Below are 25320 nucleotides of genomic sequence, written 5' to 3'. Positions count from 1 at the left end.
CAATGGACGTTGTATATTTGTTATCTACTTCCGCTAGCCCCTAATATTATGTTAATTTGTCTCAGAGGCCTTCGGTAATCCCAAGATTACTGGGCGGTTTCGATGCTAAACCTATAGGGGCGGGTTTGGGTCGTGACATAAAGGGCGACTTAATTTATTTTAGCAACTAAATATTGCTGACTAAATAATTTTAGTCACCAAAAATAAATATTTACCGAACAAATATTTGGTCGCGAAAGAGAAAAAGTAAAAGTTATGTTATTTGGTTGGCGACCAAATTATTTAGTAGGCAAAAATTCTTATACCACGACTAAAAGTATTTTGGTCACCACAAATTAATATTTGCTGACCAAAAATTTCGCCCTAAAAGGTTAATAACAAACATTATGCTAGTTATTTGGCTACTAAATTTATTTTAGTCGGCAAAAATTAGTATACCATGACTAAAATAAATTTTAGTAGCCTAAAACCTAAATTAACGCCGACCAATATTTTTTTAGTCGCCTATTATGGCATATTTAGCGATTAAATGTCTTTTTAGTCGCCAATAAATAATATACAGCTACTAAAAAAAATTAGTAGCTAAAACCTTAAACAACGCCGACCAATGTAATTTTAGTGGCGTATTGTATAACTTTTGGTGACTAAATTAGTTTTGGTCACCAAATTTGGTTACCAAAAATGTAAATTGTTATAGTGCCAACAAAGTTTTCAGGAAATTGAAAGTGTTTAACTTTTTAAGGAACAACAATTAGATTTTTATTGTGTTGCCTTCAATGTCCTGCTAGAATTTACAAGTGCCACAATGGAACAAGTTGGAAATGAAAAAAATATAATATACTCTTACGTGGGATTTGGTTTTGCGGTGGTTGTAGTGACTTCTGCAATTGTAGAAGTTGTATAGTTGAAGAAAAACAAAAGGCCTATTGCATTTCTACAAGTTTTTGACCTTACTTCTACCTTAGACCAACTTATGGCATCTACTTTGGAAATAGTACTTATTCTATATAAAAAAGAGTGGAGGTATAAGTTTTCCATCCTCTCGGCTATGTTTGCCATGTCTACACTTGCTTTCAAGGTTTTCTCGAAAATGACTTTCGTATTTTGTAAATTGCGATTATTACGGTAAAATGCAGATGATGGAGGTGGAATTGAAGAATATGAATTAAAGAGAGTAGATATTTCATTGTCATGTCTGCACTCTTCATGACCATTCCAACCACTGGAATTCCTATTGGCTCGATAGTGCTGCCAATGATGATCAGAAACTTTTTAATGGTGCTAGTGCTGCTCATGATCAAGAAGTTTCTATTGGTTTGCCTCTCTTGCTTTGTTATCTTGCTCTGTACTGTGAGATATGAGTAAAGAAACTCCATACCATGAAATATAGACGAAGAAACATTTATACTTTTACAAACTCATAGTTACTTGGCTCTGGCCATGTATATGGTACTTATAGGATTTTGAACATATATATATATATATATAGGATTTCAAAAGTATATATATTACATTGGATGTGTGGTTATATGATTTTGAACATATATGTCGTGTATAGGATTTGAAAAGTATATATTACATTGGATTTATGGTTTTATTGGTAAGATTCACATATTCTGTTCTCTACATGTATTAGATGCACTCTTGGTTGTTTGTTTGTTTGTTTGTTTGTTTTTTTTTTTTTTTGTGATTTATATAAGTTGATGATATTTTTGGATAAAAAATTTAACTCAACATTGATATTAAAGCTTGGTTCACAGAAAATTAATTGAGTTCAAGTTTGAGAACAGCTCACGTCGGGCTTGAGTTTGGCTCCTTCAATTTCAAAAACTCGAGCTCCAAAAAAATAAACTTGAGCTCGAATGGAACCAACTCAATTAAGCTAAGCTCCAGCTTGTACTTGAAAAGGAAAAGAAAATTATTTGAGACCACTAAAACAATGAGATCTAATAGCTCTATAAACACTATATCTCTAATTGATTTGATGTTTTGCTCTTTGTTTTTTTTTTTTTTTTTTTTTTTATATTTTCTGGACTGCCAGCTCATTAGAACTGGCTTAGTGGTCCATTTTTAGTGGGATCTATCACCACTGTAATCAAACTTAAAGGCTAACACGTGGATCAGAAACATAAGAAGCTGCACCTACACTTGGATTCAGACTTGTGTGTTTGAGGGGTGCACGGTCGTCTTGGCCCCGCAGATTTTGAGTAAAAAGGGTCCCCAAAAACAAAACACACACAAAAAAAAAAAAAAGCAATTCTATTTATAAATCAGTCAATTTTAAAAACTACAATAAAATAAAATAAATATCATTCTTGTCTCGAACTTATAACTCAATATTTCAAAAGTTAATAAGCACCAAAACCATCTTAAAACAAACCTTAAACAAAGTCGCATATACTATCGGACAAAAATACAAGCAAACCTCCAAAACAGATTTCTTCATAATCAAATAAAAAATAATAAGATGGTAGTTTACCACTTCACATAAAATTTCACTTCATTCTCTACATTCTCCACCAGCAAACCTGAATCCGAGGCATGCCTGTGCCGATAATCAAAATTAAACAGCTACTCTTCACCTTTGCCACTTTCTATCTGAAACAAACAAGACTCAGGCAATAAGTAACCAAACATATACCAAAACTTCACATTGGTAGACTTTGGACAAACTGTGTAACATTATGCTGAAGATTAAAGGGTAGATAATGACCTAAGAATGATTACTAAAGCAAAAAAAAAAAAAAAACAAATCATGAGCATCTGAAAAGGGTGACAATAGAGTAATTAGCTGACACCAAAAAAACAGAAAACAAAAAAACTGTTGACAAACAACTTAGAGAAATTTGTGCAAATAGTGTCATGACAAACTAAAAGAAATTTCGACTGTATTTGGATGATTGATTTGGAAAGAAAAAGAAAAATGCAAGGAAAATGGAGAAAAAAATTAGCTTATATTCATTCACTTTTTTCCTTTCCCTCCACATATCCTTGCCTAAATCCTAAATCCAAACAATCTTAAAAGAATAGCTGAGAAACAATTTTAAACTGACACTCCTGACAAAATATTGCATGCAAAAGACACGGTTGGGAAAACACGAAAAACAAAATCTCAGCAGTGGAGAACCTTTTAATATGACAAGAGATACAACATAGTAACTTGAAGTGAAATCCAACTAACCACAAGCAGCAGAGACGCTTATGAATCTATCCCCCCATTCGCCAAAAGTTTATTATTATATTATTAAAGCTAAGGAAACAAAGGGGAATTTGACCAGAAGGTGCAAGTACAATTCAGCCTCAGGCTTGGTTTGTTGCTCTTTTAGTTCAGTTCAAATTCCTATAGTCTATAACAACCCTAAAATTTCCTCTTAGAAAGTCAAAATACTCAACACTAAACTGCATTAACTGTTTTCTAAAAGCAGATAAACTACCTACAAAAACCAGACAAAATTTCCTGTGTCACCGATCTAGATCAAATGGTACCAGATCCTACACAGATTAAACATAGCTGGAAGAAAATTCTGGGGATGAGTCCATCAGGTTAAGTCAATGGATTTATGAAGTAAATTTGCAATACCTTCTATCTGAAAAGAAAAAGGAGGTAGTTTAGAAAATACCATGAAGATGACCATTTCCCTTAGCACCCTGCTGTGCCTGAGACGTAGATCGCTGGATACGAGGAGATCCCTGCCTTCCATTTGAAGCAGGCAAGGAATGTCTCTTCTTAATGTAAATGTCCTTGTCTTGCACATCTGGACTTGATCTCGGGGAGCTAGTTGCAAGAGCTTTGGCTCTTGCAGATTCTGTCGCTTGCATGTAACTTGGGAGAGAATTACTACTATTACTATCTCTTGGTTCCTGATCAACATAATCAGGTCTCCCTGAACCAAAAGAATTGCGTCGCTTCCCAGTTTTATTCTCTTTAGGTAACTGTTCCAAACTGCTCCTTGTGACAGAATCATGGTTAGACCTACGTTTCTGGTTAGTTGAACCTCTTTCACTTTTAGTCCTCTCAGTTTTCACGGATACCTGACTAGAAGGTGTTACCTGGAATTCAGGGACTGTCATATGGCTTCTTGGAGATGCTTCTGGTGATGACTTGTACATTTTATGACCCGTCTCTGAACCCAACTTGATTTGTACATTCGGCTGTTCCTGTAAGGAATCTACAGCTGTAACAGAAATGACAGGTTTGCCATTAGCACCATTAACATCATCAAGTTTCTCTGGCTGCACCAAGATGGAATAGGCTGAATCGGATCCTGGGATGGTAGTCACACCATTGGCTTCAATATCCAGGGTACTAGTGATATCAGCATTGCTATTCCCTTTCTCAAAAAGTATGGCTTCCTGCTCAACACCCGTAGCTCCAATCTCAGAACTTTCTGGGGAATCAAGAGTGGAAGTAATAGAAAGTTCTGTCCCACATTCAGAGCCACCAACTTTAACCCTTGAGGTATGCAAAACCGAGTTCTCTGCCAGGCCAATCTCCATTGTCCTGACTGCATTGTCCATGGCATATGAAACTGCATCCGAGTTTGATTCGACTCCAACATCTTGACCATAGGTACTGGTTGATCTTGCAAAATTAGCAGTTGAGCTCAGCTCTTCAAATTTCGACTTAACAGCAATAAATGCAGGGTTAGTTGCTTTTCTCATTCCAAACACAAACTTCTTTCCCTCAGTCTCCACTTGTTCGGAAGCAAGACTTTTCACAGAACATGCAGAATGTTCATTCTCCATTTCAGGCTTGCTAGTATTAGATTTGAGCTCCATCTGAGAAATCGAATCTGATTGCTTAGTTTGATTAGGAAGCAAATCCAATGACTCTTTTAAATTTGATGTGCCTGAATTCTCAGGCTGAGGCAGCTCCAGATTATCACTTATAGTAGATGAGGCTGGTTCACATGCTTGAACGGCAACATTGTCAGCATCATAAGTCATCAAAGTATCTTCGCCTTTAGAAGGCACTACTTTTTCCCTGATAGTGGCCTTCAAATCTGTTGACTCACTATCTCCAGATGGAAATTCAGTTTCCACTTCACAGCCAGAACACTCATCCTTGTCCTCCTCATGTTGCTGCATTCTTAACCCTGGTTTCTGTGGCTGTTCAACTCCCATTGATGAAACAGACATCCACCTCTCCAACCATTTCCAAGATGAATCAGATCTAGAAGGATCACACTTAATGTGGATATGTTTGGTCCTTGGTGTTGACTCCAGTAGCTTAGACAGAATAACAAAAATAGTTTCAGTTCAAAAAATGCATTGTGAGATCGATCACCTGCAATATAGTTGCAGGTGAATGGAAAAAAAGATAGAATTTCCTTTACCTGATGAGCAAACTTGTTCTTAAGCAGCTTCTCAATGGAAGTGTACCTTACATTTGGTTTGGCTAGTAAGTCTCCCTTTTCCTGAAACAAGAGATGGACAATCAAGGCTGCAACAAAAACTATTTGTGCAATCAAATATATTCAAAGATGATCTGTCGAAGCATGAAAAGCTATTAACCTTGCTTTCATGAAATGAAAATTAATATAGAAATACAGATCCAAAGGATCACAGAATAAAAGGGGGAAAGGTCATAGGTCAGACTTGCTTTATGGTCATTCAATACTAAGAACCTTGATCGACATCCATAGGCATTTCCTAAAACCTCATCTTGAGGACTGTCTCAAGTAATTTCAGAACATTCACTCAACTGACAATTCAGTACTATTATATATTGAGCTCCTCAATTCCATTTTCAAATTAGATAATGATTTTGGAAGTCTTAGCTGATTAAAGCACTTTTGCTCAGCCTACAATTCATCAAAAACTAATTATTGGAAAACAAGATAAAATATAAGATGGATAACAAAGATGAGTTTTTCCTTGGATCAACATGAACTAAAAGATGTCAAATTAGCTTGCTCCCTATATCTATTCAAGATATTGCATGTGTGTGCAATAATTGATGTACTTAAATGTCTTCATTGCTGTGCACGCATTTTGGTACACTGTATCCTTCAACAAGTAACGAGCATCAGATATCCTGGAGAATTTTTTTATCATCTCACAATCAATAGTGAATCTAATTTGGCAAAGAGTGATGTCTCAAGTTGATGGCTGGTGTATGATCTCCAGTCAAAACATTTGAACATGACAAGAGACAACCCAAGACAGGTCACTGACCCAAATTAGAGCATTACCAAGAGCTTTGAATTGTGATCGTCCTTCACATGATTCCCATCTAGTTTCCCGTCAGAAGAATCGCGAGCTTGACGAGCACGAACAAGGGTTTGCATTTTGACTATGGCTTGAAGACAGTGTAGAGTTCCCACAGCTTGCCTCCGAACCAAATGCCCACGTACAGCAGCTTGCAACTTAACTACGTTCTTAAGCTTCAGCAATTCTCTCTGAGCCTGGTAAACCCATTTAGGCAGGGAAGAAGTTAAATTTGTTATTTGACTGAAATTCTAAAATCTTAAAATGGAAAAAGTTCATACCAAAAATCCTCTGATCGCAGCCTGGATGATAACTATAACAGATTCATCTGGGTCTACATCATGCATTGTGTCATTCTCTGTAGCAACTCTGGTATCAGACACTTTCAAATTCGCTGAAGTCGACAATCGGGGTTTCTCATCTGTCCATCCCATTGCAGAAGTTTTCTCTTGAAAAGCCGTGTTGGGTTGAGTTTCTAAGTTGACAGTAGCAGTTTCTGGGCCATCCTTATTCAAAGAAGAAGGCATTTCAGAAATTACAATGTTGCTTAGCACTCGATGCCTGGCAGATCTCTTCCGAAAACTCCATCCACGTTTGTCACTTGAACCCTTGCTCTATAGAAAAATTCCAACAACAACATTCAAGAGAGAGAGAGAGATGGAACCTAATTTCCCCCATCTTTAGATGGATATTACATGATTTCCCAGTTTTAAATTAATTAAAACTTTCCTCATCAAAATTCTAACCCTTGTTCCACCCTGAGAATGATTTTATAGACCAGGCTAACGGACAATGCGATTCACACCATAATATAGATGAACCTCCCTACACCCTATCACTCCACTTGGGTGGTGAGAAGCCTTTCCCACATAGGATGGTTCTGACGGTTTAAAATCATTTAAACACGAAATGTGTCTCTCGCAAATGGTTTGTATGATGTATCCATTCACTGTTGTTGCAACCTTTTCAAGAACCACACCCCTTGGTGAATGGGTGCCTCAAAAAGTATAAATAAGTGGCTTGGATCCATTGCAAAGGTACTAAAAAAGTTCGCTCTACTCCAGACATAACTTTGTGTGTTATAAACACCCTCATGAGATACTGGTCTCTCTATGACCATCACATACGACATTTTAAGGCACTTAATGGATTTATAGTTAAATAAAAACAAATTTCTATATTCCATTCATTATTAAATGCAATGCAGTGTTTAAAAAACAACCTTTTTTTTTTTTTGCCAAACAAGCAATCAATTGTTTGTTTTGTTGTTTGTGTGTGGGTGCACGCGCAAGAGCACGCATGTGAGAGAGAGAGAGAGAGAGAGCATTAACTGTATAAACTGCTAGTTTTTTGTTTTCCATAACAAGAAGAAATGTCTAGGTTTTCTTATCAAGAAAAGAAATGCAATATAAACAGAATTCTACTAATATAGAATGTAACTCTAAACATGAAAGTAAAATGCGTAATTCATAGAACAACGAAGGATCAACTTTGCATGACATTACTTTAATCAAATATCACTTGGTACTACCGTGTTTTTCTATACCATACGGGCATGTTTGATTGACAAGATTAGAATATAGAATTAGAATTATTAATCCGTGAATCCAATAATCTTATGTTTTAAAATTTTGTTTCAGGATTATTAATCCAATGAATAATTAATCCAATGAATAATTAATCCAACAAATTTGTAAGATTATTAATAATGGGATAGGGGTGAGATTATATATCCTGAATTGAGAAATAAAATAAAAAAACTCTTTTATCCTTGACTAAAAATTAAAACACTCATTATTTTTATATAATTTTATATTTTAGAAGGCTAAAAATAATTTTTAAAAATTTAAAAATATTTTTTGACATTTATTTTATCAAATTAGTTTATATTTAAAAAAAAAAAAAAAAACAAACATGACCTTTGTATTTTTATTTTGTTTTTATTTAATTATTTATTATTTTTTTAAAACCACGTTTATGAAGAAATTTTGATAAAGTAAAGATAGTGAAGAAACATTGATGGAGGGTAAAATTAGAAAATAAAATAAATATAGTTATAATCCTACATTCATATGTTTTCTTATCTAATGCAAATCAAACAATGGATAAGGGGATAATTTATCCTACTAATCCAATTGGATAGTAAATATCACACTAATTTAATAGATTATTAATACTTTAGTCTTGTGAATCAAACATAGCCTACAAGTATTCTTTCTTATTCCATCTTCATTTGTGTGTAAGATATATGAATTAGCATAGTACAACAGTATAATGCCTCCACTAGCATTTCGGAGGCCAAATTTATTAACTATGACGCTTTCAATAAATCAACCACAAGTCTTAAGATTGTGAGCATAATAGCATGTAATTTGTGTGTTTAACGCAACACAAATAACAAGGAAGCTGTTACTGGCAGAAGTCAATGCAAAATTAGTAAATGAATTACTCAAGTGAAATATTGCCATTTCAACCTGATATTCATATGCAACAGTTCTATACATAGCTTCTATCCTTCCATAGTCTAATCCACTTTAATTTGTTGCCAATTACATGCCTAAGTGGCAAAGATTATGCAAGTTACATGCAAAAATATGCTAAATTGTTGTCAGCTAATGGACATGAAGTCATGAATTTGAACTTGAAGGCTTGTGCTTCCAGACCTAAAAATGTCTTACTTTGCGTCCCATCAATTTAAACAAACAGTAAGTAACTTAGAAGAGCAATCCTAAACTGTTTAATAACCAGGGGAACAAGCTTTCGCATGATCAAAAGCATCAAATCACTTGGGGCCGATTTAAATGTGGATCAAGATCCTATCTCAATCCCAATATTTGTGAAACCTTCAAAAAATTGCCAAAAACATCACATTCAAATACAAAGGCCGTCAAATCCCTTAAACATCGTATACTCAAGATTCTAATCACTTTACTCTACAGACATTTTCCCAGCAACCAAACAGAGAGGGTAAAAAAAAAAAAATTAACCGTAGATCAGAGATACCTCAGAAGCTTCGATATCATCGTCTTCATCGACGGCATCGCTGCTACAGGTAATGATCTTGAAGCAAGATGCAGTGGATCTTCCCATTTTGATCTCTGTGTGATTGATTGAGCTCGCGTAATGATCTTGATTACACTCTCTATCACTCACTCACTCACTCACTCATTGTTCATGGCGGATCTCAACACGGTCCTAAAATATAGCTAAGTTCTGGGTTTTGAGTTCCGCTAATTCATCAACACCGTTTTCTTCGCTAAACAAATATATATCCGTTGAAACGGAGCGAGATTGTTGAGCAAGCAAGAATTTTTTTTTTTTCTGTTTTTTGAGCAGCAAGCAAGAAATTCATTACGAGTAGGAATATGCTATGTATTAATTTGTGTATTGTATGGGATAATTTTAAAATTTTTAAATATTTATAATTAATTTTTAAAATATTTATAATTTATATGCTAAATAAGACTAATTTTATATATTAATTAGTGCTGGTAGCTAAAAGATATCCACTCGGACAAATACCAGGGGTAGGTATCTTTTGATTTACTTTTGTTTTAAATTTTAGAAGCGTGCATCAAAACTAACCTATTCCGCTACTTAGGGAGCTTTTATATGCACACACTTTATCCCCTCTCCCCACACACTTAATGAGAGAGTGTGTTGAGAAGTTGTGTGTAAATGATGTGTATAGAGGGAGAGTGGTGTGTGTAAATAGATTCTCCCCGCTACTTAATAGCGATTGTTCTTATCGGACAAAACTACCCATTGAAAGTGATTGTTTGTTTGTAAGATAAGGAGTCAAAATGAAATTTAAATTAATAATTTTACTATTAATAATAGGAAATAAATTATCAACAAGGTCATATCTGGGCCCACTTGTTTATTTTTAAGACAATCGGAAAATGGACGAAAACGTTGGGTTAATTCAAGTGTCTTACTATTTATTATAGGGGAGAAAAATGAAAATGTAAGGCTGTATTTGGTGTGCAACTTTAATTAATTTTTCATCTTTAGATTCGAACGTTATGTTTGGTAGAATTTCTTAAATCATGATTCTAAATTAATTTTAAAACATATTTTGAACATATATTTGATAAATTAGGAAGTTTTTGAATTTTTAGTCTACGTGATCGTCTGCTCAGATAGCTTTCTGGATGTTCGGCTGGTCGTTCGATCAGTTGATCGGAATAACACTTTTTGATTTTTTTTATTTTTTTTTTTACAATTATCAATCGCCACCTGTTATTTGAGAAAAAAATAATTATATTTATTTTTGATATTTTTTAAATATAAAAATTATATTTTTAGGCTAAAATGACAAATTATTTTTTTTAAATTGAATTTTAAAAAGAATTTGGTTATAAGCTTTGAATATAATTTTCAATAGAATTTTGAATTGTGTGTTTAGTTTAAGTTTTGAAAACTCTTTTCAAAATTCATAACCAAATATCTTTTTTCATTTCATATATCACATCAAAAATTCAAAACTCATAACCAAATATTTTTTTTTTCAAATCATAATTTTAAAATTCACAAACTCAAAATACAACTTTATTCTTAAATCATAATTCTAAAACTTTACTAAACATTACTTAAAGTTTTCTGTACAAAAAGAAAATGTAAATGCTAATGAAACCTCCGGCCCTCGTCCTTGGGATGGAATGATCCCAATTTAGCCCTTATGCTGTTACTTGTTTTTCTATTATTTATATATTAGATTAGTTTTTTATTATTATTATTATTTTATTATTTAATATTTTTTTGTGCGGTGCAACAAAGCCTAATCTTGGAATTAGCTTCAATTTCTCAAAAGTAATATTGAATGATAATGTAATATCATCTCTTTATTTGGTTATTCCTCCTCTCTTGATTATTTTTTTTACTCATTTATTGATCAAAAATTTCAATCTTGCCACGACAAGACTCTTTATTACATCAAAAAAAAAAAAAAAAAAAATTTGTTAAAAAATATCCTAAGAACATTTTTTCAATGGACTTGTTAAAGTCCACTTTTATTTAAAAATTAATCAATTAACACTTATCCAAAATTAAGTTCCAATGGATTTGTTAGTCGGGGTTGTTTGAGATAAATTAAATAAGTGTACTTTTTGACTTTTTATGAAATATGGACTGTGTATGGATTGAGTTTGAAGTGATGTGGTAGAGAGGTGATGTGACTTAAATAAGATGATCTGACTTAAATAAGAGAGTGACTTTTTGACTTTTTTTTGTTATGCCAAACCAATTAACACTATTAATGAGCCCCCACAGAGAAAAGGTACAGAGACCGGTGAGAGACTGTTAACACACAATTTTTTATAATAATTTTTTTTATTTAACAAATAGAAATGGAATTTTATCGTACATCTTAACATTATTAGAACACCCACACACTCAATAAATTAATAAATCTGAACCTATAAAATTTGGTTCAATTTTGAATATATTTAACGTGTTAAACACACTAATACACAATTTTAACATTTCTATTGAAAATAGTTTAAAGTCATTGTTATTCAAAAAATATTTGTTAACATGTTATAAAAATGTACTATCAAAACCATACTAAAACCAAAAAATCAAAAATTAAAATCATGGTCTATATCTTTATGCTATTCTCTGTGTACTTAACTATATCTAATTTCTTTCGTATGCTAAACTTCTATGTATTTGATGTTCTACAAAAAATGACTTGAATTTTAAGGGTTAATAAAGTCAAAAGAGATTGGTGAGGGAGCGGATAAGCCAATACTTTTTAGCTTTGCTGTACTTTAAACTAACCAGATAAATCCAAATCTCTATTTTTAATTTGGTTTCGAGTGTTGATAAAGTGTGATCCAATTTGATACCTTTTCTTGGTTTTAAAAAAAAAAAAAGAAAAAGAAAAAAAAGTGTGACATCTTTTATCTTGTTGGGTGCGGTGGTGTGGTCCACCTCTTATCCAGTTAAAGTTTTATTGGGCTTAATTTTTGCACAATATTATAGACTTTTAAAAAAATATAATTTTTATAATTTCATTCACTTGTGATTGGTTCATGGGAGTTCCCAACTTTGGAGGTCCAATCATTTTTGTTAGTCTTTAAAGATAATTTTTTATTTTTTTTAATTTTTGGTAAAAAATTTTGTTTGTAACTTTTTAAAGGAATATAATTAAAAAAATAAAATATTTATGAATTTAAAAAAATAAATAAATACAAAAATGAACTCAGTTTTTACCAAACGGAGGTTGTCAAGTATCCGTCTTACGGATAAACAGATAATAATGTTGCACCTTTGACCCCTTGGTATATAACTAATCCTATTTTGACAGCTAATTTGTCTTGCTCTGCCCACGTGGATAGCACTCTCACTGACACGTATGATCACACGAGTGCCACTCTCCCTTGCCTGCCTCGATACTTAAATTTAACTGTGATCATACATAACTCTAATATTAAAATTTTAAATGAAATTTTGGTGGGGTGAAAGAGAGAGAATAGAGAGATAAAAAGGAGTGTGAATCCCCTATTTACATAGGCACTTTTTACATCATTAGAATTGTATTAAAACTCTTAAATTAAAATTTCTAAACATTATTCTAAATTTAATTATTGTATTATGTCTCCATTATATTATTTCTTTTAGTATTTTTTGTAATAAATTTTCTAAATTTATAAGTTTCCCAAGTTGAGATTGCCATGAATTTGTTACACCCACAAAATATTCCACCCACTCTTTATCATTTTAAATTAAAATTTTATTTATAAAAATAAATAAACCTACCATAATGATCTTTTACTTTAAAAATGTTAAATACTATAATAATTTATAAAAATGTTAAATACTATAATAATTTATTGAGAGAACAACATTTTTTTATAAGAAAATTTATGGTAAAATTTTTTTTTTGAGGTCCCTAATATTAAAATTTTATAAGATAAAGGACATATAATATTTTTATAATAATTAAGGTCGCTCAACATTTTCACAGAAAAAATTCGACTAAAATTTTTTTTACCCGACTTGAAGAAATTTTAAAACATTTCTTTGTGATTATACCAAAAAAAATTTGAAATTTCTCTGTAAAATCAAAGAAATTTCTTTCTGAAAATTGAAATTTTTTTGAGTTGGAACCGAAAGTTCTCTGTGTCGGGCGAAATTTCTCTGAGTCGAATTTTTTCTGTGTAAATGTTGAGGGACCTAAGCTAATAAAAAAAATATCTTGAACCTTTCCTACTACACAAAATTAAAGAGAGATGTTTCACTAATTATTTCAAAATTTATTAGGTAATTGTATATATAACGTAATTATTTGCCAACTGGGATCTAAAATGTGTGTTAATAATTTGAGGTAACCTCATTCAAATGTGGCAGGTCAGGAAGGGAATACAGTGTGTCTCATTAATGACTTGTGATTTTGTTGAGTCAAAAAAATATCTTGTGATTTGTCTTTTTTGTTTTTTAATTTTTTTTTTAACCATATAAACATATAATCCTTATTAGATGGCCATATAAGCAACATAATATTGAGAGAATGTAGAATAATCGTTACAGTAATACTAAGAAAACAGACAAATTTTATAGAATAAGACACAAATGTAAGATAAAAAGTGAATTTTCACATCTGACTCACACTCTTTATCTTACATCTGCATCTAGATTTGATTATGTGAAAATCATCTACATCCATAGACTTGTTCTAATTGTTCCATATCATGTGACTGATTGCCAACATACCAAATCAATTTTTCTTGTTTCTTACAATGGTGGCAAGGTTTGTGCAACTTAATAATTCTTTAATGCTGTGATAATAGTCAATCAAGTTTAATTTTAGTTGTCTCCTCCCTACTCTTCCTCTCTTCTATGAAGTCACCTTTGCACCTACCATCTTCGTAACTTGCTATTTTTTACTAGCATGACAATGTTGCCACCTTAAATGACAAGGCTTGTGATACAGTTTTTGTAGGTAATTGAGGCAAAAAGTCGCAATCAGAGTTGAGGGGGGTATGTAGCTATGTTATGTCCTTTTAATTGTAGATGGATAATATTTTGTCAGCAATATGATTGGCATTTTAGGTAGGGGAGCTTGTGTCACATGCCAAGAGTCTCAGTGATTATAAAGTGAAGTATCCACAATTGAGGATAAGTGCTACTTTTACAAAAAGTTAATAATTAAAAATAAAAATTATAAACATTTATGTTTCACTTTTTGATAATTAACTTTTAATTTATTTTTACTTTGTAAACTACAGATAAAACTATACCAAACATTCATATATTGAATTTTAAAATAATAAAAAAATTATAAATTTCTCATAAGCTAAATTAAATAGGGTCATAAAAGGTCCTGGGCTTCTATTGACATGCTTGTATGTGGTGCGGCAGGGAAGGACTGAGGGCTGCTGCAAGCACCCCAAAGTTTTTTTTTTTTTTTTTTTTTTTTTTTTTTTTTTTTTTTTTTTTTTAAGAAAAACCTTCATATTATGGTAATATTCTTGACATTATATAAGGTTTTTGACTTGTAAATTTTTTTAAAAAAAATTATATACGTTTCATTTGCTTTCTAAAGTTTTGTGCTGCTCTACTACCAAACAATGTTCCACTTTCTACACTAGTCACCTCGAACAAAAGACCAAGGCGGATAGGGATGGCAATTTGAAACCGGCCCGATGGGGCCCCCGACCCCCGACCCCGAATTGAGCGGGTTTTCCCCGAAAAATACCCCCGACGGGACGGGGATGGTATTTAAAAATCAATCCCCGAACATATTCGGGCCGGGGACGGGGATCAGTGTCCCAGTCCCGTCCCCGGCCCGGCCCCGTCCCCGATCCCCGGCCCGGTTTATCCCCGATATTAAATTACGATTTTACCCTTATATATATATATATAACCACTAACTTTACCTTTTTTTTTTTTTTTTTTTGATATACCACTGACTTTACCTTAGATATAAACCACTGCCTTTACCTTTTTCACCTCAGATCTTGTCTCTCTCTGGACTATCTCGTCTCCGTCTCTTATCTTCCTCTGGTTCACTGAGTTCTCTGTCTCTCTCTCAAATCCATCGCCACCACACAGCATCTCTCATGCACTCCCTCCTTTCTCGACGTCGCCGACCACCACCGCTGCTCACAGATCAGATTTTTTTTTTTTTTTTTTCAGATCTGTTTCACATTTTTTTTTTAGATCTGTTTCAGATCTCATCTGTCTCGGATGATGATGTTGTTGTATTTTTTGAAATTTTTTTTTCAGATCTGTTTCAGATCTGTTTCATTTTTTTTTAGATCTGTTTCAGGTCTGATCTGTCTCGGATGATGATGTTGTATTTTCTGAATTTTTTTTTTCCAGATCTGTTTCACAATTTTTTTTGTTTTTGTTTTTAGATCTGTTTCAGATCTGTCTTGGATGATGGTGTTGTTGTAGTATTTTCTGAATTTTTTTTTTTTTTAGAGCCGGGGATTGCTCGGGGTCGGGGAAACCCGAGCCCCGTTGGGGGCGGGGGTGGGGGTACTGATAAATTCCCCGTCGGGGATCGGGGCCGGGGCCGGGGAAAATTTGACCATCGGGGATCGGGGACGGGGAGGGTAGTCCCCGGCCCCGCCCCGCCCCGCCCCGTTGCCATTCCTAAAGGCGGACATATTATTTTTTTAAAAAAAAAACACGTTGAAATGGTTAGATAAATGGGCTGGTCTCGGCCTTGAGATGTGATAGAATCAGAACATCTTGGGCCCAAGAACCAATTGAAACATAATTGAAACGAGGCCCCATTTTAAATGTCAATTAGTGAACCCAGGACATAGGGGTGTTTGGTGGAGTTTTTTTAAGCCAATTTATGGTTTTTGGCTTTTAAAAAGTTATTTTGGACTGTTTGGTTAAACTTATTTCAAACAGCTTCTGATTCTAACAATTTATTTTAAGTCAAAAAAGCTGATTCTGAGAAGCTGCTCACCCTTTGCTTCTGATTATCAATTTCTGCTGTGGACATGTTAATTCACGGTTATACTCTTAGATTTTTTTTTATTTTTTATTTTTTTAAAAATAGAAAAAGACCCAAATGGACTATAAAATATTATTATTATTTTTTATGAAAAATGTAGACAATTAGTGAATAATAAAAAATAAAAATTAATTGAAAAAGTTACTTCACAACTTATTTAACAAACACTACTCACCAACTTAAATCTATAATCCAACAGCTATACCAAACAGATTAACAGCTTCTGATTAAAGTCGTAATCTATAATCTGTTAAGCTATAATTTATAATCTGTTTTAACAGCTACACCAAACAGCACCATAGCCTTCCTTATGACACGTATAGAATTATCGGGGGTGCCAGTTCTATACTAAGTATTTTACAAGTGTATTAGTTTATAACTAGTAAGACAGGTAGAGTAGATCCTTATCGCATCTCCTAGGTTGGTCCTTGGACATAATGCACGGGGTACGCAGTACCACTCGTAAAGCCGACTTCCCCGGAGGATGACAAGCACCTAGTCCGTGATACTTAACAAGGCCTACCAATTTATTACTATTTTTATTTCTATGATTAATTTCTTTCTCCGGTTCTAGCTTGTACATAAGAATTAATGTTATCTATATACAAATTTTTTGTTCGATTTTTTAATCACTAGACACAAAAGTGGTGATAATAAATTCGTTTTTATGTAACATTTTCTTAAGAATTGAAATGTAATTTAAATGTGTAAAACAAAAAAATGTAGGGCCCATATCATCATAAAGGTTATATTAATGTCTTTGATCAGGGATCTAAGATTTGAGTTTTGAGGGAACAAAAACATATGTAATTTTTCATCAAAAAAAAAAAAAAATTATTATAAAATTTTAAATTTTGATTTATACCAACATAAGAAAAATGAATAATATTACTATGTATCGGACATTTTTGTCAACGTAATTGAGAACAAAAGTATAATTAGACACATTGCTTGTCTGCATTAATTTAACAAAATATTAACTATTACTATATTTCCATCTACTCAAGTTAACTATTTGAAAATGTTGTAATCACTACTTTTTATAAAATCATCTACGATAAACTCGACATCAAAACCTTAATGAATATCTTTCTCAATAAATATGATCAAATAACTTGTTACAAAATCATGTTTCATTTTGTTACGCAGTTTAGTTTTGAAAAAAAATTTATAATTGAAAATGTATGTTTTTATGAGCATAATGATAATTTGTTTCAATAAGCAGTATTAAATTTTATTAATTTATTTTAAGAATGTCATGTTGAAGTAGATAAAAATATTATTTCTAGACAATATTTCTATTTATAGAGAATGAACAAATAAGAATGAATGTAAAATAAGATACATAAGAAAATTAAAATGTGATTTATAAAAGAAAAAAAAACATAAATGACATATGAAAAGAAAAAACAAGAATAATAACAAATAAAATAATACAAGTAACTTTAAACAATCTATATAATAAAGTAGGATGGTTTTTTAATTTATCCTATACACATTTGTCCTACTAGGACATTTGAACGGTTTAAATCTATTCAAATTATAGAACAGTAACTGAGATATATTTTTCAAAAAATATCCTACATGTACAGTTTCAAATTTCCTGCTTCTCTCTATCTTATTTTTTTCTTTTCTCACACCCCTCCTTTCATGATCCCATGATCACGCCTTCCTCTCTCTTTTCTTTTTATTTTTTTACACATATTTTCATACAATGTATGTATGCCCGTAATACACTAGGACATTACGGGGCATACATACAATTTCTCTATAATTATATAAGTAAAAGCAGTATTGTATGTATGCCCGTGGGAATTGTATGTATGCTAGGCACTTCTGTCTATCTAGCTATTTATTATATAAGCAAAAACAAGTTTTCGTAAGTAGTTTTGTGAGAACTCTAAAATTTTATAATAAATTTGTGATTTTATCAAATTAAAAAATAAGTTTAAATAGTGTTGGGATTACAATTATATTTTAATCATAATATTATTTACACCGTACCTTCAGGCACGGGCATACGCTAGTATATAAATATAACAAATAATACAGATAACAAATATAATAGATCAATATTTGATAAAATTTAATTGAAAAACTATTTTTAAAATTTTGTAATATAAATATTTTGGAGGGTGCAAACTACTCAAATTTAAAATTATCTTGCTAATTACTAACAAAATATACATAATTTTTAAACATTTTAGTAGTGCAACCGTCCCTGCATCCCTACATCCATCCTTGCTTTGATCAACATGGTAAGTAATAAATTTTTCTTAATTTAATTATTTATTTATTTTTGTTGTGAGCTGGGTAGGAGTAAAGTCACTTTTAAAACAAACACGTAATTAAAAGTTGTAACTAGGGGTAGAAAAATTAACCATTAATTCCATAAATTGAATAAATCTGACTTTCAATTAGGTTTGATTCGATTCTTGAAGGACTTTTTAGTTTTGAGTCCAAAACTAAACCCTTGTTGGGCAAGTGATTTTTTTAGCTAAAAAGTTAAAAAGTCACAAAAAATTAAAAAGTCAACAACATATACCAAAAAATCAAACCATTTTCTCTCTACTTTTTGCACATCTTTTCGTAAAAAGTCAAAAAGTCATTCCAAACATATTAGTTTTTTTTACATCATATTTTAGCTAAAAAGTCAAAAATTACTAAAAAAGCCTGTTCCCAAAGACGTGCATGGTTTGTTTTCGATTAATTACCTCTCTTCCATTTATTTCCACTTTGTCCTTGCTCGATTTACCAAAAAACGTAATTTTTAACGAAATGCGAGTCTCGAAACATTGAGAAACATTTTCAAAAATATTTTGAAAGAGAGAGTTTCAAGGTCTAAAATGATTTTGGTCAAAAAAAATTTGGTTCAAAATAGAATGTAAGGTTGGGATTTAGAGCTCTTTTTGCTGAAGAAATCGAACATTTGCATAGCACAACTTTCATCATCGAGGGATCAATCGGTGGCGCCCAAGTCTTAAGGGCGGTAAAAAATAGAGTGTCTATGGCTGCGTCATGAGATTCAAGATCTCATTGACAACAAGGTGATAGCACCACCACAAAAGCCAAATGTATCCACCAACCCGTTTCCAGCCCACAACCAGGTTCCTCTACCCCAACACTTACACTTAATACATACACTAGCTATCCCATATAGGGATGACAATATAAACCCGGCCTGACGGGGATCCGGACCGTCCCGCCCCGATAAATAGGGTTTTCCCCGAATATTATTCCCCATAGGGCCGGGGCCGGTATTAAAAAATACATCCCTGATGATTTTCGAGCCGGGAACGGGGATAGGTTCTCGGCCCCGGCCCCGGCCCCGGTCCAGCCTGGCCCCGAAATTTCCCTGAAAGTATCCCCACCAATATGTTTAGTTTGGTTGTATTAGTATTACACCTATTATGTTTAGTTTATTTGTATTATATAAATAAATATATATATATATCTCTTACTCAGTTTAATTGTATTATATAAATAAAATATCTCTCTTTTGACTCTTATCTTCTCTCTCCCAATCATCTCTCTCGTTCTTTTGAGTTCTTTTGACTCAGAGAGTCTCTCTCTATACTCTCTCACTCTCTCTTTCTCTTTGCAGGCAACTCTTTCTTACTCACTTTGCAATCAACGACAGCTCTCTCTCACTCAGTCTTCTCTCCACAGTGGCGACGGCTCTCTCTCACTCACTCTTTTCTCCGCAGTGGCGACGATGTCGTTTCCTCCTCCGCGGCAGTACGCACACCCTCGCCTCCTTCTCTTCCGTCACCTCCTTCTCCTCTGCGCCACCGCCAAGCCTTCATACTCCGGCTTCAGTTTCCGCCATGGCAGATCTGAGCAGATCTGTGTGTTACATATATGTCTATGTGTATGTATACATGTATGTGTGTGTTACATGTATGTGTCTCTATTAGCCTCAATTTTTTTTTTGGTTGCCGTTGATGATGTTGTTGATGAAAATGATGTTGGTGATTTATTATTATCATTGAGAAAGAAAGCTAAATACAGAGAGAGAGAGAGAGCTGCGGGGATTTTTTCGGGGTCGGGGAAACCCGATCTCTGTTAGGGAGCGGGGGTGGGGGGGGTGATGGGTTCCCCCTAGGGATCGGGGACGGGGGCAGAGAGTTTTGTAGCTTTGGGGATCAGGGACGGGGAGGGCGATCCCCGGCCCCGTCTCGCCCCGTTGCCTTTCCTAATCCCATATGACCCCAGCATATACATTACCCCTTCTCATCTTCCCAAACCGGCTGTGTTCATTCCAGAAAGCACGGACTTGTGCATGATGGACACATCCCCACTTCAACCTGAACCTGTGGTGGTGACAATGGCAGAAGAAAAGAGGTTAGCCTTGGAGGAAAATACCAATCCATTGCTTGAAAGCTTTACAAACTTATCGGAAGGGGAGTATAACCCATGTATTACATTGTGCCAGTGGATCAAGCCAAACCCGAAGTGGTATTGCCAAAGATAGCGGAGGTTAATGTGGTTCAAGAGGATGGTCCAAGCCAAGGTCTGGATGACCTAGCGGAGCTGGAAGAAGACTTAGACAATCTGTAGTTCTGCGACAAACAGGATCAGGGGGACGTGCAGATTGACTGGTTTGATCTGAATGGCTCGACAGACAACTCCGGGTGGCTTAGTGATGAACCTGACAAAGAGGAAGAAACCGAATCAAAACTTGAAGAAAAGGAAACGAGAACAACTATAATGGCTGGAATGGCTGAGGACAAAGGACAACTGTCGGAGAGCACCGATATTAAGAATTTAGCTCAAGAACTGGGTGCCGTGAGTACCGCGAATACTGAGCAAGAAGCCGCATTGAAGCGGTTTGTGCGAGAAAGGGATCAAGACGAACAGGAAGCTGGAACAACTCAACACCTTGCGGGGGATGTTTCTGATAAAGGAATGATTAGACCAGAGCCGGATAACTATTTGTTGACTACCGGAGGTGCATGGTGGGAGGATGATGACCTGCTTTTGGCTCACACCGACGAGGATTGGGGTGAAGACCTGCCAGACAACACCTGGTACTCTGAAGAGGTTGACCACATAACAAGGAGTGGGTGGTATTTCAAGCCCCCGCACTTGGACCAAGCTAAAGCCTCTAGAAAGGATAAAGAGATAAAGAAGCAGAAGGAAAAGTAGTTGGAAGAAGAAGCGGTGCTGCAACAGCTAAAGAAAATTCAGGCCGATATTTCAATCTAGCGTCTGCTTATGGCTTCTAGGGTGCATCGACAGAGTGTATTATCAGCAATGGAAAAAGCCAAATTGTCCATTGACACCACTTCTGAACAGCTTGTCAGATTAGTCTTCCCGAGAGGCATTGTCCCAACTTTAACCTTCTCAGACAAGGAACTGCTGCCAGAAGGCTCAGCACATAACAAACCTCTGTACATATCAGTAGAGTGCAGAGAAAAATGAGTGCCGGTGGTATTGGTCGATACAGGGTCAGCTATCAACATCTGCCCATCTCGTATAACATATGTTATCAGTCTGAAACCAGCAAATTTCATACCTACAGCCCAGGTGATTCAGGCATATGACAATACAAGCAGAGAGGTGATGGGCACGGTACAAATCAGAGTTCAAGTAGGCCCAGCTCAACAGAATATTGAGTTCCATGTCCTGGATGTGCCGACCACATTCAATCTACTGCTAGGGAGGCCGTGGTTGCACCAAGTAAAAGCTATCTCCTCTACCTTCCACCAAATACTGAAATACCCCCACGGGAAGGGGGTGGCTATTGTGTTCGAGAATTCATCTGTCCATCCTCCGCCAGAGGTAACTACACCTGTACTGGAAATTGTTCATGGCGAGGAGGATGTATTCCTCTCTGGGTTTACCCCAGTTGAGGCCCGGACAGTGCAAACCATCTTGTCAGCTGATGAGGGCTTGTATGTCAATACTCAATCAATCTACTTCATGAACAAGCTCCAATATGTACCAGGAATGGGTTTAGGAAGAAGTGATCAGAAAGACGTTACAACATTGGCCGATGTGCCACATAACCCATATGCCTTTGGTCTTGGCTATACGCCCACCAAAGAGGATTGGGTTAGGAAAGGAAAAGAGATAGTGGGTAGAGCCAAAGCTAAGCAGACCAGGAAGCGCTATAAACTTGTGCACAGACTAATCCGGGGAGCCCTGAATGGTCATTTTGTTCGGGAGGGTGAAAACTTCCCATTTTGCGATTTTCCCGAACCCTAGTTTAATTATGAGAAACAGCGTGTTCCCAGCTTTGAAATTTTCTTTGACTTGTAATTACAAGACAATGATACAGAGGAACATGCTGAGCCAACTGTTGATGCTGAACGGAGCAGATAAAGTGATTTTGACAACAACGAACTTGAAGTAGGAGCAGTATTGGCATGTCTCATTTTGGATCCTCCGATTGACTCAGAGAGCTTAGGGAAGAACCTAACCGTTTCCACGATCGAGGACCAACCGGGTGTGAACCCTTCTAGTAGCATTTTAGATGCATCTGATGCACTATCCCTCGTTTGGCAACTAAAGGAGGGCTACCTATCTAGTAGTTCTGAGTCGAGCAATGAGCCAGAATCTGATTCCACAGAGTCTGTGGAGTCAAAATCAGATTCTGGTGGCTTCTGAGTCTGAGTCTAGTATTCCTGGGGGTGATAACCCGGATGCCAAGGTCTTGTCTACGTCGTCCTTTTCTTTTTCTTTTGAGTCAGTTGTAACTGAAGAATTGGATTAACTTGACCTTGTGAATGAGAATGCCACTGCAAATTTTGAGTATTTCTTCGTGCCGCTTGTTTATTGCATTGACTAGGACTTTCAAAATTTTAATGAAAATGATGAGGAAGGAATTTCTCTGGTTTTGAAAAATTTGATTAAATTTGCAAAACCCATTGCTGATGAAATCATTGCTTTTAATGTGGGTACTGAGAAGGATCCGCGTCTGGTCCAGATCGGGTCCACATTGTCTTCGGAGGAGCGCGAGAGCTTAGTCGCTTTATTAAAAGATTTCAAAGATATTTTCGCGTGGTCCTACGAAGACAGTCCTGAAATCGATTCTGAGATTGTACAGCATCGGATCCTTCTTGACCCCGAGGCCCGACCCGTCAAACAAAAGTTGCGAAGAATACGCCCGAATTAGGCTTTGAAGATTAAGGAGGTCACCAAGCAGATAGATGTAGGGTTCTTGTTAGTATCTAAGTATCCAACTTGGTTGGCCAATATTATTCTAGTATCGAAGAAAGATGGCAGAATTCGGGTGTGCGTAGATTTTAGAGATCTGAACAGAGCTAGTCCAAATGACGATTTTTCTCTGCCGCACATCAATGAATTAGTGGACTTCATCGCAGGTCATGCATTGCTCTCCTTCATGGACGGATTTTTCGGGTATAACTAGATTCTGATGGCGCTCGAGGATAGAGAGAGAATTGCTTGCACTACGCTGTAGGAAACCTACTGTTACAGAGTGATGTCGTTTAGGCTGAAGAATGCCGGGGCTACCTATCAAAAGACTGTAACCACGATTTTGCATGATATGATCCACAAAGAGGTCGAGGTGTATGTGGACAACATGATTGTCAAGTCCAAGGAAAGAAAGGGCCACTACACCGTGTAGACTCGACTTCTTCGCGGCCCCCTCTCGGAGAGCTCGAATTGGTCCTACAGTTCGGACTCCTGTCACGGTTCTGAATCTAATCTCACAAAGTGCAATGTGAGACTGATAAACACCAAAGAGTCCAATCCGACAAATCATTTTGAAAAATTGATTTTGAATCAAATAATGCCAAAACTGGACTGCTTTGCCAGATTACAGAGTCGCCACCTAAATATTTTGTTTTTGGGAAATTTAGGAAATCTTGACTCGTGCCAAAAGCCACGTGTCCGTCATCACCAAAGTTGCCTCGGCTCGGGAACTTAGGTACGAGAGGGGAAGGTCCTGAAATGAGCACCCCTGCTCGCCCGATCAATGATCGGCCTCTACTATCATGATATATTGTTTTATAAACCTCATGTGTTCTTATTCCAGTTATTAGCTAACTTTACTATGTGACGCACACAAACAAATATAGACTAAGTCGCAAGATTTGGAATGAATCAACTCATGTTGGCTTTCGAAAATGGTTTGAAGTTGCCACCCTTAAGTGGGCTAAAGTGTGGATTTGCCATCAAACAAGATGGGCTTAAAATATGATTTGCCACTTCGCAAAGTGGGCTTAAAACACACATTCGTTGAATTGTTCCAATTAAAACAACAAAGCCTTCATCCACAGGCATTCAAACTATAGCGATCCCGGTTTTCCCTTCATTGTTTAATTGCATTTCAGACTCGGTTCCGTGGTTGTGTTGTTGTCTTTTTCCCGTTTCCATCCTTTACTCTTTGTATATGAGTCTTAGGTCGTGTTGGGTAGGTTTAAAACAGGTTGGTTGTGTTTGGAAACCAAGGGTTAGTGTACATTAAATTTTCATAATGGTTTATTTAATATCCTTATTAGTGGTTACAAACTTGTTCATTTAATATCCTTATTAGTGGTTCATTTAATATCCTTATTAGTGGTTACAAACTTGTTCATTTAATATCCTTATTAGTAGTTCAGTTACTACCCTTATTAGTGGTCCATTCATATTCAAACTTGTTCATTCATATTTCAATTAGTGTTCATTTAATTCTAACTTGTCCTTTAATTTTCCAATTAATGGGCTTTAATAACAACCTTTCAATACCAACTACATCAAGGTTGCCTATAAATTGAGCTCACCTCTCAACTTCTTTCTATGGTTTTTCCCATATCTCTCTCCATTTGTTATACATATTTTGAGTTTAGATTAAGAGTGGTTAGAGTGAGAGTAAGCATTTTCATAAGGGAGGAGAGGAAGGAGAACAAGAGAGATATCTTGAAAGGAAGAGGAAGGGATGGCTTGCTCTTCATTTTGATTCGAAAATTATTGAGTTTGGAGCACCTTCAAAATCCTTCATCTTCTCCATTTGGTCTCTCCATTTGAGGTAGGGATTCCTACTCATCTTTATGAGCTTTAACCTAGATGTTGGGCTTTTGTTTAAATGGTTTGATTTGGCAAGTTAGGGTTTTGAAATGTGCTATTTCGAAAAGAGGGGTTTTACTCATCCATACGTGTTTTGGGTCTAAAATAGAGATTGT

General features: G+C 35.1%; 1 protein-coding gene across 2 annotated transcripts; it reads right to left on the bottom strand.

Moving 5' to 3' along the window:
• Positions 1-2278: 2278 nt before the first annotated feature.
• IQD32 (IQ-domain 32) lies at positions 2279-9781 on the bottom strand. Of its 2 annotated transcripts, none has more exons than XM_028217278.2 (6): positions 9214-9781; positions 6492-6824; positions 6195-6407; positions 5337-5417; positions 3621-5229; positions 2279-2598 (listed from the first exon to the last, which is right to left on the bottom strand). In XM_028217278.2, the coding sequence occupies exons 1-6, from the start codon at positions 9298-9300 to the stop codon at positions 2579-2581; spliced, it is 2343 nt and encodes a 780-aa protein (XP_028073079.2). In that variant the 5' UTR covers positions 9301-9781; the 3' UTR covers positions 2279-2578. The 2 variants fall into 2 exon arrangements, with proteins under 2 accessions (XP_028073079.2, XP_028073078.2); XM_028217277.2 differs by having other exon boundaries at positions 2279-2594; positions 9214-9772.
• Positions 9782-25320: the final 15539 nt, after the last annotated feature.

This window comes from Camellia sinensis, chromosome 3 (assembly GCF_055761805.1).
Source record: "Camellia sinensis isolate YWXY chromosome 3, ASM5576180v1, whole genome shotgun sequence".
Lineage (NCBI taxonomy): Eukaryota > Viridiplantae > Streptophyta > Magnoliopsida > Ericales > Theaceae > Camellia > Camellia sinensis.
This window is presented reverse-complemented; position numbering and strand designations above follow the sequence as displayed.

Bases quoted from the DNA above. Each gene is read 5' to 3' on its own strand.
- IQD32 (XM_028217277.2), bottom strand. From the start codon at position 9,300: ATGGGAAGATCCACTGCATCTTGCTTCAAGATCATTACCTGTAGCAGC. The intron at 6,825-9,213 runs GTATCTCTGATC...ATTTTTCTATAG, and splicing joins ATGATATCGAAGCTTCTGAG to AGCAAGGGTTCAAGTGACAA. The intron at 6,408-6,491 runs GTATGAACTTTT...TGGGTTTACCAG, and splicing joins CTGCGATCAGAGGATTTTTG to GCTCAGAGAGAATTGCTGAA.